This window comes from Eucyclogobius newberryi, unplaced genomic scaffold, assembly GCF_026437365.1.
Source record: "Eucyclogobius newberryi isolate DKJ021-1_F unplaced genomic scaffold, fEucNew1.0.hap1 SCAF_22, whole genome shotgun sequence".
Taxonomy (NCBI): domain Eukaryota; kingdom Metazoa; phylum Chordata; class Actinopteri; order Gobiiformes; family Gobiidae; genus Eucyclogobius; species Eucyclogobius newberryi.
In genome coordinates, this window is record NW_027315857.1 from 24984179 (window position 1) to 25005947 (window position 21769).

General features: G+C 46.2%; 1 protein-coding gene across 1 annotated transcript; it reads right to left on the reverse strand.

The window, feature by feature from the left end:
- Positions 1–77: 77 nt before the first annotated feature.
- On the reverse strand, positions 78–20160 carry cyld3 (cylindromatosis (turban tumor syndrome) 3). Its single transcript, XM_072458800.1, has 17 exons — positions 19963–20160; positions 18423–18537; positions 16940–17094; positions 16014–16267; positions 14818–15103; positions 13493–13598; positions 12927–13408; positions 11704–11869; positions 11343–11484; positions 9944–10066; positions 9413–9504; positions 8069–8132; positions 6845–7043; positions 4483–4591; positions 4282–4400; positions 3779–3986; positions 78–3134 (listed from the first exon to the last, which is right to left on the reverse strand). Exons 1-17 carry the CDS (start codon positions 20143–20145, stop codon positions 2950–2952), a joined length of 2988 nt encoding a protein of 995 aa, XP_072314901.1. The 5' UTR covers positions 20146–20160; the 3' UTR covers positions 78–2949.
- Positions 20161–21769: the final 1609 nt, after the last annotated feature.

Consider the following 21769-nt stretch of genomic DNA (forward strand, 5'->3'; position numbering starts at 1 on the left):
AATAAGAAACTCGGAATTAAACCAGACTGAAACTCATTTTGTGTCATGGAACATAAATAACCACACAGATGTTTAGAAAGTGTTAAAGAGCCTTTATTAGCTCACATTCGCTCATAAACTGTGCAGAATTCACATTGTGCCGTTTCGTCATTCGACAGTTCTCATTCATAAACAAACAAACATGTGCAAATCGCCCCGAATCCGTCACGTTCACAGCAGTTTTCGGGCGAGACGGTTCAACGTTTGAGGGAAAACTGAGATCTAAACCGCTAAACTCACAAGACTGGACAAAAATGACAATCGAAATGAAGAAACAAGCAGTATTTCTGTGTTTTGGGTATATTTTGCCAAAAGAACGAGCATAAAATGTCTTGTTTCACTCATTTTCTAACTTGAAATTAGAACAAAAAGAACGCTACAACAATAATAACAAATTTGACTTATTATATTGGTGAATGGTGTTTTAACAAAGTCAAACTAAAACTCAGAATCAAGAGAAATACTACTTATATCGATCACTTAACGTTCCACAATCACTTTTAAACGTTCCAGCTCATGTTTGTGGAAAGTTTTGCAGCGTTTACACAGAATCTTTTGTCGTTTGCAGAGGAGATCGCGTCACTGAGACAATCACAGCCGTGGAAATGGCGATGAGGGTTTTGAAAAGCAACCGAACTAAACTGTGAATCAACAGAAGCATTTACCCCCTGAAACCCAGTGAAAAGCCCCTCTTTTGGATCCGTGTCGACTGCATCAGGAGGACGAGAGCTTTATTACGACCTCGGAAACACTCTTTTACTGTTGATCATGTTGATGTGGGTGTGTATCATTCTATTGTGATTGTGATCAGTTTGTTTAAAACTTAAAAACAATAAATCTATATATGGAAAATAAAAAAACTATGAGTTTACTTATTTTGTTTTCATAATTAAATCTGGATCTAAATGTGTTCGATGTCACTTTTCTGGAGGCTGCAAAATGTCTCTTTATTCAATTCATTCATGTATGTATGTCATTTATTCATATATTTAATTCATTCATGTATGCGTGTCATTTGTTCATATATTTATTTTATTTATTCATGTATGTCATTTCTTTTTTTTTTAATTCAGGTATGTATTTAAATTTATTCACATTTTTTGAATTTGTGCATTTTCTACATTTTACCCATTTCTTATTAATGTATGCATGTATTTATTTAATTGAGCATCAGTTGGGAGTTTTGATGAATGAATATGACATCGAAACAGAAAAAAAAGAGCAAACAACAAAAATAAATAAAGTTCAAGCCCACCACGTCCGGACCCTCTTGACGTGAGATGCAACATAATGAGTTTTGGGTCATTGCGTTTACACTTCCTCGTTCCCGCACGAGTCGAGTATCAAACACAAACACTTCTGAGAATCACAAATACTTTCACCCGTCGACATCCACGTGTGCTGCAAATACATTTTCCTTCTTTTTACTTCACTCGAGTCGTCTGGAGTTCAATCGCTGTATTTTTGTCCAGTGTCATTCCTTTTTTATTGTTATTTATGGCTCAAAAAAATCATGAAAACTATCGCCTCTCCACAGATCTGACCTGTAACAGTGACGCCATTGCTCCAGAATGTTCTACACGTATCCAAGACCCATTTATGGCTTAGACACGTTAGCTTGGTGACGTTACCTGCTCATCTCCGTGGCGATGGATACTTTTACCGTGCTACACCGTGAAAGAATAACATCTCCATCTCCTGTAAAGGCTCTCTAAGTCGCTTTTTCCGGTCTCCACGGCAACGTGATTACTCCAGAATGTTCCACAGGGCGGTTCTACACGTGCCCAAGACACATTTAAGGCTAAGACGCGTTTGCTCGGTGACGCTACCTGCTCGTCTCCGTGGAAACAGGCTCGATTGAACTTCCTGAGCGAAAACCACGACGTCGCTGCGGAGGAACAAGCGACTTCGCCCGGAAAAAAGTCCACGAGAGAATGACGAAACGCGGCGATCTTTTTTTTAGTGCAAAAGGCAGAGGCCGCCATCGTCGTTACTGGTGCAACTTTGAACGAGGCGGATTTTGGTAGAAAAACGTAAGAAAATGAAAAACGTACAAAACCAAGGCACCGTTACTTCTGTGACTGCGACGCTTTAAAAAACACACATTCTGCAGTGTTTGTATCAAAAACTCGCTCTTGTACCTTCACTTTGGCATGTTTTACAACTCAAACTGATGCCTCCGTACAGAAAACGCATCAGATTTTACATCATTTTGGTGTTAGCGCGACACCTACAGGCAGCAGCGGGAATGAACACAGAACTGATCATTTAAGCAACAAAACCGTCACGCTGATAAAAAAAGCTACAGGATCGTAACGAACGCAAGTTAAAAACCGCTCGGATCGAGTCCGACGCCGAAAGAAGTCGGCGGGAAATTGAAACGGAGCGATTTCCGAGGCTCGACGCGAGACGGGGATCGATGAGAGGATCGCGAATGGGGCGAAATAGCACGTCCGGGTTTGTTTTTGACGATGGAACGACACCGTAACAGTTTGAGTTACAGCTTTTCTCTGTTAAACCCGGTTCCAACACGTCAAAAACACAGCGACTGTCGGGTTTATCTTCGTTCACACTCGTTTCATGAATCCCGTTTATAAGCTTCTCTGAGCCTCACAAAAACACCCGGTTTAAATTTTTTTTCTCATTTGTGAGCATTTTCTGACACAAAACACCTTCATTACAACTGTGCGTTTACATTAGCATGTCGGGACGAGCTAGCTTTTGTTTAATTCCCTTTAGTAATTCCCCCTGCCGCCAGTAGATGGAGCGCTAACACAAATTTGATAAGAGAACTCCTGATTTTCAAGTTCTTAAACATGTGATGCTGAAGTAAAAAGGCACAAGAGCCGGTTTAAAGGACAAAAAGGACACAAAGGGTGCAGAATGTGTCCTTCAGGTGTCACGTTCGCGTCACTTGTAGAGGCTGAGCTCGGGGCTGTGGTACAGGCACATGTGGGCGTCGCACAGGAGGCGCCGCGCGGGTTCTTTTAGCGAGCCCGAGTCGACCCGGCCCAGCTCGTCCTCCGACAGGCCCAGGTAGCGGCCCACCTCTGGACACGCCTTCACCCGCGGCACGTTGAAGCCGTTCTCGCCGCCTGGAAGAGGAAACGCTTAACATCACGCTCAAGTTTGTCGTGACAGAGTGGAGAGACGTGCAGCGTTACAATCTCAAAAGTATCATCAGTTTAATCTTTGAAAGAAGGATTCAAGAGTTTAGATTCAATTAATACTGTTAATTTCCCCAGAAATGCGACTTATATGTTTTTTTCTTCTCTATTGTGCATTTTTTGGCTGGTACGACTTATACTCCGGAAAATACGGTAATTTCTTAAAGGACAAATATTCTGCAAAAAACACAAATATTATTTGTGTAAACCTGCTCGAGTGCTTTTAATTTGGCATCTCATGAACAAAAAATAATAATAAATTACAGTGGGATCTCTGCCGTTTCCCCCAGAACTAGGAGGTTTGGCTCCATCTAGTGGCTGCAGAGGGAATTACAAAGATTAATAATAACTGGAGGGTTCTGTCAGAGATGCTAGGGAAGTTGTCCTGATTGTGATTAGACGGAGAAACAGAACGAGTCTGGAGATGACTTATGACTTTGTGAGTGTTTCTGAGGCCTGTGCGTCAGAGCGAGCGTGATGGAGCGCGAGCGTGACGGAGAGCGAGCGTGACGGAGAGCGAGCGTGACGGAGAGCGAGCGTGATGAAGAGCGAGGAGACACTCTCCGTCTCACCTTCGCGGTCGGCCATGCTGTCGAAGAAGAGCCAGTCCTGAGGCTCGGAGCCGTGTCGGACGAAGCTGACGTAGTGGCTCGTCTCGATGCAGGTGACGGCGAACAGGGACATGCGCTGCCGCGCGCAGCGGAGGGGGGCGCCGTGGAGCTCCTGTGGCACCGCGATGTCCAGAGGACGGTGGCTCGAGCGCTTCTTATGACTGTGAACCTGGAAGTGTGGCGAAACACACAGGGAAGTCATGAGGGCGGAGCCTTACCTGAGCGGTTTGAGATGCCCGGGCTGTGTGTTACCTGAGTGTTGCAGGTGTGGCAGTACTGTTTGAGATGCCCGGGCTGTGTGTTACCTGAGTGTTGCAGGTGTGGCAGTACTGTTCGAGATGCCCGGGCTGTGTGTTACCTGAGTGTTGCAGGTGTGGCAGTACTGTTTGAGATGCCCGGGCTGTGTGTTACCTGAGTGTTGCAGGTTGGGCAGTACTGTTTGAGATGCCCGGGCTGTGTATTACCTGAGTGTTGCAGGTTGGGCAGTACTGTTTGAGATGCCCGGGCGTGATGTCAGGGTCGTCGTAGCACTGAGGACACTCCCACTCGGCCACAGACTCACAGATGCTGCACTGCCTCAGAGCTGAAGACACAGAGGCTCGGATGAGTCTCGTTAGAACTCGTTTAAAACACTTTACGTCTCGGGCGCAGGCAAGTGTCCGTACAGTCGTCCAGGAGGTCCGTGATGTCGATACTCAGCGAAGGCAAAATGGCGTCGTACATTTTGAAGTCTTTCCCAAACCTGGGCATCAGCAGCAAAAGGCACGAGGGAGCCTGGGGAGGAACACCACACCCAAAAGCAGATTTAGACTAATTTAACCAGAATAAAAGCTGAATGTTTAAAGCGTTCCATATTATCCGGGCAGATTTGTCCTGTTTTATGGTTCATAGATCTCGAATTACTGAGTCAAACCACATGAAACAAAAACTGGCACAAAGTTCGACATCTTTTCTGTCAACGTAAATGAGCTGAAGAGATCGTTTCCTTCATCCCAGTTTGACCAGTGAAATCAAAACATGGTTTCCATTTTCATTTGAATCACATCTTTTTCCAGAAAATGTGTTATTAAAAAAACAGATATACCGTACAGGATTCAGATTAAGGATTTTCACTTGTATAGCGGCGCTGCTAAACAATCCGTACATTTTTTCAAATTTGTATAGCAATCTGATAATTGCATAGCAAAACACGAAAGTGACTAACAATCAATATTTTCCATTGATGTAACAAGATTATTTATTTAAAATGTATTTGTAAACATTCTATTTGAAAAAAAAACTCCGAACAAATTAACTTTTAAACACTTTTTAAACTTTTTTTTTTTTTTTTAACCCAGAAAACTTGCAAATAAAATTTGTTGAACAAATTAATTAACACAGTTTGATTAACTTATTTACAACTTTCTTCCATATCATCATCAATCAGATGACTATTTGCAGGAGTCTCATTTACATATTAATTGTCATTGCACTAACCAAAAAATATGTGTTAAGTTTTTGATGGAAAAATAAAGTTTGCTGTGGTGTTTCCATCATGGTGTATTTTATGTGTTATTCAAATTGTACCGCTCTATTTGACGTTCCATTCCATTTTTCGTTTTGCTATTTGATGACGGTCCCTAAGCACTCGTCTCGGCTCCGGCTGCACATTTGATGACGGTCCCTAAGCACTCGTCTCGGCTCCGGCTGCACATTGGGATCAGTGTAATTCGCTGCGCCCAAAATACGCATCTGATTGTTAAAAACGAGGTTGTGTCACTGCAGTGTAAATATGAATATTCTGGCATGTGAATGATCAAAGACTTTTGTGTTTAGGAGCTATTGACCTCGGAAGTCCGAATCTGTGACGCTAACTTTACCGCACGTGGCTCCTCCCACTTTCAGACTCGATCTGTGACAGCAGTGGGACTCGTCATGACAACACAGCGTCCTACATGTGTCATGCTGTTATTGACGATCGATTGACAGTGATCAGAACTTTTAGGCGCTTTGGTTACACAATTGAACACAAATTTTTGTATCACAAAAGCTGCGATACAAACACACTTTTTTTATGACGAATGCATCGCATTTGAGAGAAATTGCGCCGCATTTTGCGATACCGCTTATTCTGAACCCTGCCGTATTTTCCGGACTATAAGTCGCATTTTTGGGGGCAATTTATTTGATAAAATCCAAGACAAGAACACATTTCATCTGTAAATGCAGTTTAAAATAATAACAGATGAGAGAACATGGTGAATAGGTGTACGCATGCTAACGCTAACACCTTCAGCTACATGACGTATGCTAACGCTAACACCTTCAGCTACATGATGTATGCTAAAGGTAACACCTTCAGCTACATGACGTATGCTAACGCTAACACCTTCAGCTACATGACGTATGCTAACGCTAACACCTTCAGCTACATGACGTATGCTAACGCTAACACCTTCAGCTACATGACGTATGCTAACGCTAACACCTTCAGCTACATGAGGCACACACAGAACTGTGGTAAGTGTCTGGTATGTTAACGTAACATATGAACAGTTATTCAGATAACTATAGCATAAAGAACATGCTAACAAGTTTAGCAAAGCATCAGTTTTACCCCAAATCACTCAATCCACTGAATTCCTCTTCCTCTGTGTCACTTCTAAACAACTCCACAAACTCCAGAGGAAGAGGAAGTGCAGATTCTTCTTCTGCGTCGCTCAGAGCCTAGAGCGCCCTCTTGTGGTTGCCAGTGTGAAAATAACGACTAATGTCACATATAAGTCGTTCTGGAGTATAAGTCGCACCAGACAAAACTATAAAAAAGGAGTGACTTAATAGTCCGGAAAATACGGTACTCGATGTTCAAATTGTGCACTTCTTCAAATCAACGATCAGGACCTTTTGTCAACGAGCGCCGCTTTCGAACCCTCCTCGGACCCTCCTCGGACCCTCCTTGAACCCTCCTTGAAACCCCCTTGAAACCCCCTCGAAACCCCCTCGAAACCCCCTCGAAACCTCCTCTAAACCCCCTCAAACCTGACTGACCTCCACAAACTTGAGCCCCGAGTGGTAGAAGGAGGACTCGAGCAGCGCCTGGACGCTGGACACCCTCATGCGTCCGGCGGGGGGCGACAGGAGCGCGATGGGCGAGTGCGGAGTGTCGTTGCGGGGCGGAGGCGACGGAGACGGCGACGGAGGGAAGAGTTGGTACAGGTGACACTGCTGAGGCTTCTGGGACATCGACCTGAGGCGCAGAGGAACCCACGGCAGACCACATGACGCCAACAGAAATGTGTTCAAGCGATTCATCATTAGACAAATGTGAAATAAACATCACATTATGTCCTTATTCAAAATTCAATACTTTTCACTTTTAATCTGCTCTTTTTCTAGCATTTTTCACTATTAACTACAAACATGATATTAAAATGTTGTATATATATATATATATATATATATATATATTCAACTAAACATTCAGGATATAATATAAAAATTGATATATTCAAATTTATTTCAGGGTTTTCATCAAACTGGAACATCTTTGAAGGTCACAAAAGAAAGCTGCGACTGTTACTTTAGTGGTCAACGAGTCAAACTATTATTTATATTGAACAGAGAGACTTTTTAAACACTTTTTCAGCCAATAAAAGGTTGAAATATGGCGCCTGAAGGCTTCTAGATGGAGAATAGTACAAGAATCAAAGAAATCGCTGGATGATTTTCTACTGCTCAAGGTCAAATATCAAGTCAAAGTGTCAGGAAACGGTTCTTAGAGGTACAAATCACCACAAAACACACAATAAGTGAGCAATTGTCAAGTGTTAGTGTTATTAGCCCAATTTCACAATAAAAAATCTGAAAAAGCTTATTTTTTGGCAACTTTTTCCAACACATGAATATATTCTGCTCATAAATACATATATTTGAAGCAGTATAGCATTTTTGCCACTAGATGTCGCACTGAACCACTGGAACCTGTAAATCCAGGTCACGTGGTGTCCTGCGCTCCAAACCAGGAAGCTACTGCCCAGTGGGCGTGTCCTATATCATGGCCCTGTGCTTCCTGTATGATAATGAGGGATCCACCCATACCCTGCGGCCCGGCTAAAGTCACGCCTCGTGTCACTGTGGCGACCGGCGCCAAGATCAAACGACGGGAATGACCGTTGTAATAAATGGGTTACGTAGGAGTGTAACAGTGCCCAGATTTACATTTTCAAACAAATCAAACGGTGTTAAGGCTCGTTTGCGCTCGTGTTAAGTTACCTGATCTTTAGGAGCGGCTCGACTGTGAGGAGCTGGAAAAGCTTGTTGAGAAATTCCTCCGGATCTGAAAGAGCAGAAAGACGACATTCCTCAGCCCGGGCCAACTCTGAACGCACACAACACTAAACCAACACACAACTCTGAACACACACAACACTAAACCAACACACAACTCTGAACACACACAACACTAAACCAACACACAACTCTGAACGCACACAACACTAAACCAACACACAACTCTGAACACACACAACACTAAACCAACACACAACTCTGAACGCACACAACACTAAACCAACACACAACTCTGAACACACACAACACTAAACCAACACACAACTCTGAACACACACAACACTAAACCAACACACAACTCTGAACGCACACAACACTAAACCAACACACAACTCTGAACACACACAACACTAAACCAACACAACACTAAACCAACACACAACTCTGAACACACACAACACTAAACCAACACACAACTCTGAACACACACAACACTAAACCAACTCACAACTCTGAACACACACAACACTAAACCAACACACAACTCTGAACACACACAACACTAAACCAACACACAACTCTGAACGCACACAACACTAAACCAACACACAACTCTGAACACACACAACTCTGAACACACACAACACTAAACCAACACAACACTAAACCAACACACAACTCTGAACACACACAACACTAAACCAACACACAACTCTGAACACACACAACACTAAACCAACACACAACTCTGAACACACACAACACTAAACCAACGCACAACACTAAACCAACACACAACTCTGAACACACACAACACTAAACCAACACACAACTCTGAACACACACAACACTAAACCAACACAACACTAAACCAACACACAACTCTGAACACACACAACACTAAACCAACACACAACTCTGAACACACACAACACTAAACCAACGCACAACACTAAACCAACGCACAACACTAAACCAACGCACAACACTAAACCAACACACAACTCTGAACACACACAACACTAAACCAACACACAACTCTGAACACACACAACACTAAACCAACGCACAACACTAAACCAACGCACAACACTAAACCAACGCACAACACTAAACCAACGCACAACACTAAACCAACGCACAACACTAAACCAACGCACAACACTAAACCAACGCACAACACTAAACCAACGCACAACACTAAACCAACGCACAACACTCTTGATTTTGGACGTTACCAAACTAAATCGCATGGTCCCGAACACTAAAACGCGCTGAACCACGAATCACAACCGGCCGTTTCCACCGCTCGACTTTGGGCCGTACCTTTCTCTTGGTTCGTGAATCCCGCGTCGCTATTGGCCGCTTCCAGAAGTCGCCTCAGGGCCATGGTTTTACTGGCACACACATACCCAAATCTGAAACACACACACACACACAGCGGCCCGTACTTTAGCCGCACGTGACCCAGACGCGAGCGACTGCAGACGCCCTGCGAGCGACTGCGGACGCCCGCCCCGCGAGCGACTGCGGACGCCTGCCCCGCGAGCGACTGCGGACGCCCGCCCCGCGAGCGACTGCAGACGCCCTGCGAGCGACTGCGGACGCCCGCCCCGCGAGCGACTGCGGACGCCCGCCCCACGAGCGACTGCGGACGCCCGCCCCGCGAGCGACTGCGGACGCCTGCCCCGCGAGCGACTGCGGACGCCCGCCCCGCGAGCGACTGCAGACGCCCTGCGAGCGACTGCGGACGCCCGCCCCACGAGCGACTGCGGACGCCCGCCCCACGAGCGACTGCGGACGCCCGCCCCACGAGCGACTGCGGACGGACGCCCCGCGAGCGACTGCGGGGCAAACCTTCTCAGCGGGTTGACGATCTCGCAGCGCAGCAGGTCCTGAGCGTGACTCGAGCGCTCGCTTTGGTCCGCGTTGATGGGCCAGAACAAGACCCAGTCGGCCGAACTGCAGCAGGAGAAAAGGCTGGAGACAAAAAGGGAACCGTTACTTACCCTACCGTTTAACATTAACATTAACGACATTATTCCACGACTGGAGCTTCAATAATGATCACAACTTAGATCTGGACGGCAGACTCTAAAAACACACACGCAAAGACCATTGATAACCAAGACCATTGATAACAAAGACCATTGATAACCAAGACCATTGATAACAAAGACCATTGATAACAAAGACCATTGATAACAAAGACCATTGATAACAAAGACCATTGATAACAAAGACCATTGATAACAAAGACCATTGATAACAAAGACCATTGATAACAAAGACCATTGATAACAAAGACCATTGATAACAAAGACCATTGATAACCAAGACCATTGATAACAAAGACCATTGATAACAAAGACAGTGACATTATTACGGCTGCGACTTCTGTTTTTATGACAAATATTGTATTTGTAAATACATTTGTAAATTTAGCGTACGTATTTTCTGGACTAAAAGTCATAGTTTTGTCCGGGGTGCGACTTATACTCCAGAGCGACTTATATGTGATATTATTTGTTATTTTCACACTGACAACCACAAGAGGGCGCTCTAGGCTCTAAGCGACGCAGAAGTAGAATCTACACTTCCTCTTCCTCTGGAGTTTGTGGAGTTGTTTAGAAGTGACACAGAGGAAGAAGAATTCAGTGGATTTAGTGATTTGGGGTAAAACTGATGCTTTGCTAAACTTGTTAGCATGTTCTTTATGCTATAGTTATCTGAATAACTGTTCATATGTTACGTTAACATACCAGACACTTACCACAGTTCTGTCTGTGCCTCATGTAGCTGAAGGTGTTAGCGTTAGCATACGTCATGTAGCTGAAGGTGTTAGCGTTAGCATACGTACACCTATTCACCATGTTCTCTCATCTGTTATTATTTTAAACTGCATTTCAAGAAGAAATGTCTGTTCTTGGTCTTGGATTTTATCAAATACATTTCCCCCAAAAAATGCGACTTATATGTTTTTTTTTTCTGTATTATGCATTTTTTGGCTGGTGCGACTTATAGTCCGGAAAATACGGTAAATGTAAAGCATGTCGGGAAACTGTGTTGGGCTGAAAATCCTCGATATTGTTTGTGACGTTTCTCCACTTTGCAAACGATATCGACAGGAGCCGTTCCAAAGTGCCACACGTACCAATCTGTAACCGAGACTAAACAAATACCAAAGCGAGGCTCAATTAGAACTACGCGCGCCATTTAAAATTGACCTAAAACAATACAGTCGGCGTGCGCTCACCTGAAGAGCGATGCGTCGAGGTAGCAGGAGTTCAGATGGCCCTGGATGCCTCGTTTCCAACCCTGGTACAGCTGCCGCGCCTCCTCGCCCTCTGCTGGAGGAGTGTGGTCGTCCACGCGCTCGCTGCCCCACTCCGCGAAGGCTGCGGGGGGACGGACAAACGGGTCACCGGGGTCGCACATGTGACCTTTAACCCTTGATATGATTAGGGCCTAAACTCTTCTCCTGTACCTCGCCCCTTCAACCGTTCGGAGGCGTTTGTGTGAAAAGTGGCGCGACTACAGCAGTGTAAAAGAGTATTGCAGTATTGAAAGCAGCAAAACGTGAATGCGGCCCCGGCCCTTACGAGTCAGCTCCCTACCTATGGAGTTGCAGCGCTCCACTTGGTTGACGGGCGTCTCGGGTTCGGGGAAGCGCGAGTCTCGTCGGCACTTCCGCAGCTTGACGAACAGACCTTTGTTGGGGGCGCAGTGGAAGTATCGCTCGCCGAGGTAACTGCCGTCTGTGCCCGCCGACACCTCCTGCTCCTGAGAACACAAGAGTACACGAGTACTACGGTGAAGGTACTGCACTTTTTTCAGGCGTCTGCGTTTTACCGTGGAGACTTTTTGGCTTTTGCTTCGCTACATTTTAGAGCAGGTTCTGTACTTTTCCATCGCATCCATCCATCATCTATCTTTCTATCCATTCATCCAGCTCTCCAGCCAACTAACCATATCTCTACCCATCCATCCATCTAATATTCATTCACCCAACTATCTCTCCACCCACCCACCCACCCACCCATCCATCCATCCATCCATCAAACCATATCTCCACCCATTCGTCTCTATCTCTCCGTCACCCATTCCATCCATCCATCCATCCCTCTCCATCCATCCATTATTCATTCACCCATCCATCTCTCCACCCACCCATCCGCCCCCCTCCATCCATCCATCCATCCAACCAACCATATCTCCACCCATCCATCCATTCATCTCCATCTCTCCATTCATCCATCTATCTCTCTCTCCATAAATTATTCATCCATCCATCTATCTATCTCTCAACCCATCCATCCATCCATCCATCCAACCATCTCTCCATTCATCTATCCAGTTCTCTCACTCTCCATCCCTCCATCTATCCATTCATCTCTCCACCCATCCAATTATCTCTCCATCCATCTAACCATCTCTACCACCCTCCAACTATCTCTCCATCCATCCGTTATTCATTCATTCAACCAACCAACCAACCAACCACCCATTCATCCATTAATCTCTATCTCTCCATTCATTCATCCATCTCTCTCTCTATCTCCATTCATCATTTATTCATCCACCCACCCATCCATCTATTCATCTCTCCACCCATCCAATCTCTCCATCCATCTAACTTTCTAAATCCAACCATCCATCCATCTTTCCATCCATCCATCTCTCCATCCAACCAACCATCCATCCATCTATCTCTATCCCTCCATTCATCTCCATCTCTCCCACCCTCCATCCATCTCCCACCCTCCATCCATCTCCCACCCTCCATCCCTCCTTCCATCTTTCCACCCTCCGATGACAGAACTTAGACCCCTCGACGCACCAGTTCAATCCCGGCCACAGTTTCTTGTATTCCCTCGATGCGTCCGATCCACCTGATGACTCCAAACTGAGGCGGGTCGTTCACCTCCACCATGGACCCCGGCTCCAGCCCCCTGCGGCGCACCTTCTCCGGGGTCCTATCCTCCGCGCTGTCCCTCGCCTCCTCCGGACCCTCCTGGAACCCGCGAGACATCGGCGGGCTCTGGTCCGGGTCCGTCTTGGTGGGACTTGCGTTGGTTCTGGGCATTGGCAGAGGCGGCGGCAGAGGTTTGAGGGCGGGTTTCGGGGGCGGTAAAGGCGGCGGTTTGAGTTTGTTCGGGGGCATCAGGGCGGCTCTCGGCGCAGGGGCGGAGGGGAGGCTGACCGGGGATAATGACGTCGGGCTGGAGGAGAGTCTGTGGACACTAGGGGGCAGCGCAGACTTCAGCATGGACTTCAGAGCCTGCGTCGACGTGATGAGACGGTTCGGTTTGGGCTCTGAAACTGAAGAAAGAGCAGATTCATGGCCGTCGTGAGTGAAGATGCAGAGTGGAGACACAGAGGGTGCAGAGGAAGACTCTTTCTTACCCACAGACACGTGTCTGAGCGACACTAGAACTCCGTGTTCAGGAGCTGTAAAAGTGCAAAGCTTCTGGCTGTTGAAAGAACCGTTCCAGTCCCCGACCGGATCGTCCTGAACGGGAGTATAAAATCATGATTATGTTCAGTTCACTTCAGGAGCGTTTGAGCCTGAAATCTGAATGAATCCCACGTGTTTCTTAACATGTTCGAGTTGAAGCTTTGACACAGATGAAGATCTTTTGTTGTCGATGGAGCACATTGTATTGCCTAAATAGCTGCAGCATTTGGAATTTAAGAACTACGACAATCTGAATTTTAATTTCAAGTTGAGTGCAAATTGTTTTTAGACTTTTCGAATTGATACGTTCATATCTTAGCATTTAATTATCTCTGCAGATGAGACGAGGGAGACAACTACTGACCAAAATCCAAACATGACACAAAAATAAAGGGATGAAACTGAAAAAATAATGATAATGATAATAATTTCTTGTATGCGTCAGTTTGAATTTTAAATTGAGAATTTTGGCCGATTCATTTTTTTAACCCTGAAAAAATTATTAATTTTGATTTTCAAAATGTGAATTTATCAGTTTACATTTTGTTTTCTCCATTTGGAAATCAAAACATTCAGCTTTTTAACCCTCAAATTAACATTTTTTTTAAAAATGCAAGACAACTCATAAAACGGTACACTGCAAAATTCAGTGACTGAAATTCAGAAATGATTCAGAAATCTGATTCAGAGATCAGAGCAGCATTTAAAATTGATTAAACAAAGTATCTTGCAGACTGGGGCTCTTCATACAACATAATTATATTTGATTAAATATTCTGCCCGTATTCTCCCAGTTTGAGTAAAGTTTATAGTTGTTATAGTTCATGGTTGGAGCACAAATGAGACACCGGTAGAGGTGATTCCACAGCTGTTACCATAGCAACCAGACTGTAAACAAGAGCCAAACTCCACATAAACAACACAACAGTTCTGATCTGACACACAATAAGACCATAAAACACCTTTATTTAGTCCCACCATGGTTTAAACTGTCTCTGTGTCGCACACTGATGACATCACAGAGGGATTCAGCTCCACTTCCTGTCTTATTTATTTTTTTCAAACTACAACTTGACAGAAGTAAAACTATGATAAATATTTACAAACTAAGTCATAAAACTTCACTTGGGTTCAATAATTCTCACAGACGACGTTCAGTTTTTGCCCCATGTGGTGAGACCCGGTCATTACAGGGACACGAACCATAAACCGGGACTAAACTCCTGCCTTTACACAGTTCAGAGCGACGGACACAATGAGTATGAGAACTGACCAGTTGCACTCCGACATAGACCCCCGACGAGGCCCGTCCCGGCAGGAACCCGCACCAGCGCACTTCCCCCGGCCGCAGCGCGTCGTCGACGGACACGTGGACCCTCTGCCCGGCCTGGAGCGAGGAGCCGGGCGGCGTGGAGCCTCTGACCGGGGCCTGGGCCTGTGCCGGGGGCGGGTCCATGCTCCGGGGCGGGGCGGTCTGGGGAGGCAGGTGCTGGGACGGGTGCAGGCTGATGCGTCGGGAAGGTTTGTCCTGGTGACCGTTACTATGGTGATGATTACTGCTGCAGGAGCAAGGACGGAACATGCATCAGACGAATGACACTTTCTCCACAGATATTACATTTATAGTGTAAATAAAACGGTAAAATAACAAGTATGAAAGAGTTTGAGTGACAATTTACACGTCGGAACTTGGAAGATCCACTAACTAGTTTCAGACTCTATTCTATAAGTTTGCTTCTAAGGCTGAGCAAAACAATATGTCCGTTTCCCGTAACCCGACTGACTCGGTAAAAAACTGAACCGAAAAATTTAAGACTTTTTTGGTCTTAAATCTCACTGACTCACCGACCGTTTTTTAGAAAAAGAGCCGTGTTGAATAATTTTGTATCACCGGACAACTTATCTATCATCCCAGGGGCAGATAACACATAGCACGACACATGTCCGTCTACATTTTCGGTCCTCCACACGAGTCTGTATTGAACAGACCATGCAGGATTGAACCTGTATTTTTTTTTTTGTTGGTTTAACACTGTCGGCGCCACTGTTTTTTTCACCGCTCACGTCGTACACCATGATGGTGTTGATTTCATATTAAATTTGACCTGCGCACTTTAACTTTGCGCTTTGCATTCTGGGACGGAAACACGCCCAGCAGCGTAATCACAACAAACATGGCGGCGCCCGTGTAAGCTATTCGCCCTGCTCGCCTTCGCTACCAAAATAAAGGATAAAGGCGTACAAAAGGTTGATTTTTGGATTGTAATATCTTAAAATTGGGAGACTCCAGACCAAACCGGGAGGTCGGGAAGTATGACTGGAACTTGCTAGACATTTTTTAAAGCCGAAAATGAAATGAAAACGAAACTTAACACATTCTCCGTCATTGACTGTTAAAATCGGACCCCTGGTGAAGGTTGAAGATTTAGCTCTCCACGGACGACGTTGTAGAACCGCACTCTTTCGCACCTGTGAATGGCGTTCCCGTTGCTGCGTCGGCTCACGTGACCTTTGCCCCTGGGCCGGCCGGCGGCGTCGTCGTGGTGGTGGTGGTGGTGCGGGTCGGTGCCGGGGTCGCGGTCAGCGCCGTTCCGAGCCGACCGCAACCACTGCCGCTGCTGGACGTGGCTCACCGGGACGAACAGGCCGCAGTCCTCGGGGCACAGGAACAACTGGCGACCGTTGTACGAGCCGTCATTCACGCCGCGCCCTTTAGCCGAGCCCTGAGCAGAGAGAGCAATGTTACAGACCGGCCTCCTGCTGGTGCCAGAGTCAGGACTAAACATGGACCGTCCTCCTGCTGGTGCCAGAGTCAGGACTAAACATGGACCGGCCTCCTGCTGGTGCCAGAGTCAGGACTAAACATGGACCGGCCTCCTGCTGGTGCCAGAGTCAGGACTAAACATGGGCCGGCCTCCTGCTGGTGCCAGAGTCAGGACTAAACATGGACCGGCCTCCTGCTGGTGCCAGAGTCAGGACTAAACATGGACCGGCCTCCTGCTGGTGCCAGTCAGGACTAAACATGGGCCGGCCTCCTGCTGGTGCCAGAGTCAGGACTAAACATGGACCGGCCTCCTGCTGGTGCCAGTCAGGACTAAACATGGACCGGCCTCCTGCTGGTGCCCAGAGTCAGGACTAAACATGGACCGGCCTCCTGCTGGTGCCCAGAGTCAGGACTAAACATGGACCAGCCTCCTGCTGGTGCCAGAGTCAGGACTAAACATGGACCGGCCTCCTGCTGGTGCCAGAGTCAGGACTAAACATGGACCGGCCTCCTGCTGGTGCCAGAGTCAGGACTAAACATGGACCGGCCTCCTGCTGGTGCCAGAGTCAGGACTAAACATGGACCGGCCTCCTGCTGGTGCCAGAGTCAGCGTTCCTCTGGGTTTCTTTACCTTGAGTTGGACGCCGAAGTAGACGGCGCTGCTGGAGGAGGAAACGGGCCCGACGTATCTGAGCTGAGCCTCGGCGAGCTCATCCTGGCCCAGCGTCACCCACAGAGGAGCACCCTCGGGCAGAGTCGCCAGCTGAGTGAGCAGCGCCGGGTTTTCTGCAACACCAGATAACCAAGAAGAAGAAGATGATGATGATGAGCATGATGGACAGTAGCAACGGTTTTTATACGCTAAACAGAACAAGACAAATAAAGATAAATTGTTTGTTTGCTGTAACCCGACCCAACATTTTTCAAGTGGGTCGGTCGCCATTTTTTGACTCGGAGTGACCGCCAGGCCGCTTCAACAGTCCAGAGGTCGGGCTTCAACAGTCCAGGGGTCGGGCTTCAACAGTCCAGGGGTCGGGCTTCAAAGGTCCAGGGGTCGGGCTTCAATGGTCCGGGGGTCGGGCTTCAATGGTCCAGGGGTCGGGCTTCAACGGTCCAGGGGTCAGGCCTCAACAGTCCAGGGGTCAGGCTTCAACAGGCCAGGGGTCAGGCTTCAACAGGCCAGGGGTCAGGCTTCAACAGGCCAGGGGTCAGGCTTCAACAGGCCAGGGGTCAGGCTTCAACAGGCCAGGGGTCAGGCTTCAACAGTCCAGGGGTCAGGCTTGAAAAGGTCCAGGGGTCAGGCTTCAACAGTCCAGGGGTCAGGCTTCAACAGTCCAGGGGTCAGGCTTCAACAGTCCAGGGGTCAGGCTTCAAAGGTCCAGGGGTCAGGCTTCAACAGTCAATGACAAAAAACGTCTCGATCAACCCGATCGGGAGACTAAATCTCACAATTTTAAGATATTTCAAATCGACCTTTTGTACGCCGTTATCCTTTATTTTGGTAGCGAAGGCGAGCGGGGGGAACTTGCGGGGGACACGGGCGCCGCCATGTTTGTTGTGATTACGCTGCTGGCCGTGTTTCAATCCCAGAATGCAAAGCGCGTCAAATCTAATGTTTAATCGACACCATGATGCAGAACGAGGTGAGCGGTGGCCAGACCAGTGGTTCAATCCCGCCTGGTCTGTTCTATACAGAAGCATGTGGAGGACCAAAAATGTAGACGGACATGTGTCCAGTGATATCAAATTATTCAACACGGTGAGTCGGCGAGTTATAAGACGAAAAAAACAAAAATTGGCGTCATTTTAACAAAATCTGATTTTTTTTCTTCAGTCGGCTAGTTTTTTACCGGGTCGGTCAGGTTACAGCAAACAGACATATTTCTTTGCTCAGCCTCACGTTGGTGCAGACATTACCAGACTCGCTCGGAGCATTTCTCACGTCTAATCCCGATCGCTACAACTACATCAGTCTTTATACTACACTTCCCTCCGCGGCCAGTAGAGGGAGTCAAAGCTCAGTGACTCTGCCGTTACCTCAGACTATGACACTGGGCACTAAAGAACATCTCTAAAGGCCAATAACCACACAGATAATGCAGTATGTTTGTTACCGAGGAGACGGAAGCGGTGCTCGGGATCCACGGGCTCCAGCAAACCGCTCAGGTCCGACGTGATCTCCAGCAGGAAGCGCTTCTCCAGCTTCAGAGACACTCGATTGTCCAACACCTGCAGAAGAGGAGGAAGCTGAGGAGGAAGCTCAAAGAGGATGCTCAAAGAGGATGCTCAAAGAGGAAGCTGAGGAGGAGGAAGCTGAGGAGGAGGAAGCTGAGGAGGAGGAAGCTGAGGAGGAGGAAGCTGAGGAGGAGAAACAGGAGGAGAAAGTTCAGGAGGAAGCTCAGGAGGAGGAAGCTCAGGAGGAAGAGGCTCAGGAGGAAGAGGCTCACGAGGAAGAGGCTCACGAGGAAGAGGCTCACGAGGAAGAGGCTCACGAGGAGGAAGAAGCTCAGGAGGAGGAAGAAGCTCAGGAGGAGGAAGAGGCTCAGGAGGAGGAAGAGGCTCAGGAGGAGGAAGAGGCTCAGGAGGAGGAAGAGGCTCAGGAGGAGGAAGAGGCTCAGGAGGAGGAAGAAGCTCAGGAGGAGGAAGCAGCTCAGGAGGAGGAAGCAGCTCAGGAGGAGGAAGCAGCTCAGGAGGAGGAAGCAGCTCAGGAGGAGGAAGCAGCTCAGGAGGAGGAAGCAGCTCAGGAGGAGGAAGCAGCTCAGGAGGAGGAAGCAGCTCAGGAGGAGGAAGCAGCTCAGGAGGAGGAAGCAGCTCAAGAGGAGGGAGCTCAAGAGGAGGAAACTCAAGAGGAGGAAACTCAAGAGGAGGAAACTTGGAAACAAATGCAAGACTGTCGGACCCAAACTGTCAAAACTACAACTCCACTGTCAGAACTAAACTGAAAGGCCCAAATATGAGTCTTATTTTATTTTCCTCATTGGATTCTGCTGGTTTCTCTCTAGTCTTGTTTTGGTTCATTGTATCAGTTTTTTTATACTCGAGAAAAAAAAAAAAGAATATTAATAAATCAATTTAATAAAATATATTAGAGACGCACCGATCAATCGGCCGCCGATTAAAAAAGCCGGTTTTAGGTCGAATCGGCCAGAATCGGTGACCGGCCGGTCCATGTCATAATCGCCGGTTTTCGGCCGATCCAAACTGACCCTCATGCGCGGTGCGCAGCAGCTCAACGCGCCCAGAGCAAAACAGCTAAAAAGGGTTCCAGCTCATTCAAAAGAATGTGTAAAATTACAAATGTATAAATTACTAGATGAAAATAGTTCATTTGATTTTAATCTGGAACCATTGGAGCTGCATCTTCTGCAGGAGAAATGGACTCCTTTATCCACTCTTCTCTAGGCCATATATTAGTTAGTATATAGTTCTGTATATATATATATATATATGCACGCATGCGCGCGCGCACGCGCACACGCACACACACTGTTGTTTTAATTGAATGAGTTAACATTAAAGGGTGACCTCGTTCTTTCGCCTCATTAACGTCCTACGGGAGTGGCGTGTGGTGAATGCAGGACGTTTCCCGCGGGGCGCACAGAACCCGTTTCCCGCGGAGCGCACAGAAACCGTTTCCGGTAAGGCGACAGTTACCTTGACCCACTGATGCTCCGCGGGGTTGGCGCCGCCGTTGTCCTGCTCGACACAGATGGAGCCCTTGCGCACCCACACGGAGCCGCCGCCGTCCGGGTGCTCACCTCCTCCGCGCACCTTCATGTCTAACGTCACCACGAAGCACTTGGGCGGCCGGTGGCGCTTCCCCCGGTCCCCGTACATGTCCCGGTACCGTAACGTCCCTTCACCGACGCGGACGAATCACGGCGAGCGTCACCGCGCCATTTCCCTGCCACAGTGACACCTTTAACTCACGCACAGGTAACGCCGTTCACCGCGCGTTCGTCGGGTTTAACGGGTTTTGTTGACGTCACGCCGGTCCACGCGCGTGCGCCGTGACGCGAGCTACGTGAATAGACGTTAAACGGCGCCGGTCGAGACTTACCGACGTGGAAAAAGTTCCCGTTTGTGCGAAACTCCGCGTCCCGAAAGCGCAAAACTAAACACGGACTGAAGCAGGAAGTTGTCTGACGGACGGAGGCGGTGGCCAATGGGGAGTGAGGACAGGTGGGCGGAGCCAATCGGAGCAGGGCAAGGGCGTGACTAGGAGCAAACGGGTGATTCTATTGGTCCGAGTTACAAACGAGGTATGAGTTGTTGTTTTTAAAATAAGGAAATAATCAGGATGTTTTAGAAGAGTTATGTCAGAAAATCACAAAGAACAGACTTTTAAAACGAGAATAAAGTAAAATATACTTTAAAATGTGACTAATTTAATGTGAAAAGTGAAGTCAAAACAGTATTCAAGTAAGATATAACTTCAAAATAAGGGTTGGAAGAAATAATCTTAACTAGCAAAGAATTAAAAATATTTGTGTTTTCATCATCATAATTATTCAATAAAAAGTACATGTATATCTAACACAAAATGTTTAAAAATATATATGTATTTTTTAAATGTGATTTTTATCAATAATACATTTGTAAATATTAAATCATTTAAAAAAATATATAATAAATGCAAAAACAATGACCAGTGCGTACAGTGTGCATTATGGACTTATTTACACATTTATATTTTTATTCACTTTTATTTTATTTACTGGTTTATTTCCAATTGTTGGTCCTATATATTTCAAAATAGTGGTTAAAAATGTATTTAAATCTCAATGTACAATATGAAAAAAAATAGTTTGACAAATGGTTTGAAAAAAAAAATTTAAACAAGTTAACTTTTAAAATAATGTTAAGTTGCAGCCCTAAAAAACGACTTAAAGTAATAGTGAATGTGTTATTTTTATTATTATTTTTAGCTCATCACTGCCTTCATTAAGTATTCTGTGACGTTGTGTCTTGATACAGGAAATACATAAATAAAACCTTTTTTTTGCTTTCAGAATGATGAAAAATGACGGCGATTAACAGTTAAAAACAAAATATTGGGTCTCTTATTATCCATGTTTTGAATGAGAAAAAGTCCTCAAAATGTCACAGAAACTCACAAAGAAAAACAACGTTAAAACAATTGAATATAATTAGAAAAATTACGTTAAGACTTCATTTGAAAATTGACTTATTTAACTTTAGCTCCATTTTTGTTTGAAATGCGCCGTGATTTTGTTTTATGTGTCCAATTTAGCAAAAAAACTGAACTAAATACAATTATTGACTAAAAAAGAAGACAGTCAACATTTCAAAAACTATATTTATTTCCAAGTATGTACACAGAACGTGCAAATATAGAGTTTTAAAATAAATATGCACAATCTATTTTATTTACATTCGTCCGCGTCGTCTTTTGTACCTTAAATATACCTAATAAATATGTAAAACGATGAAATCCAAC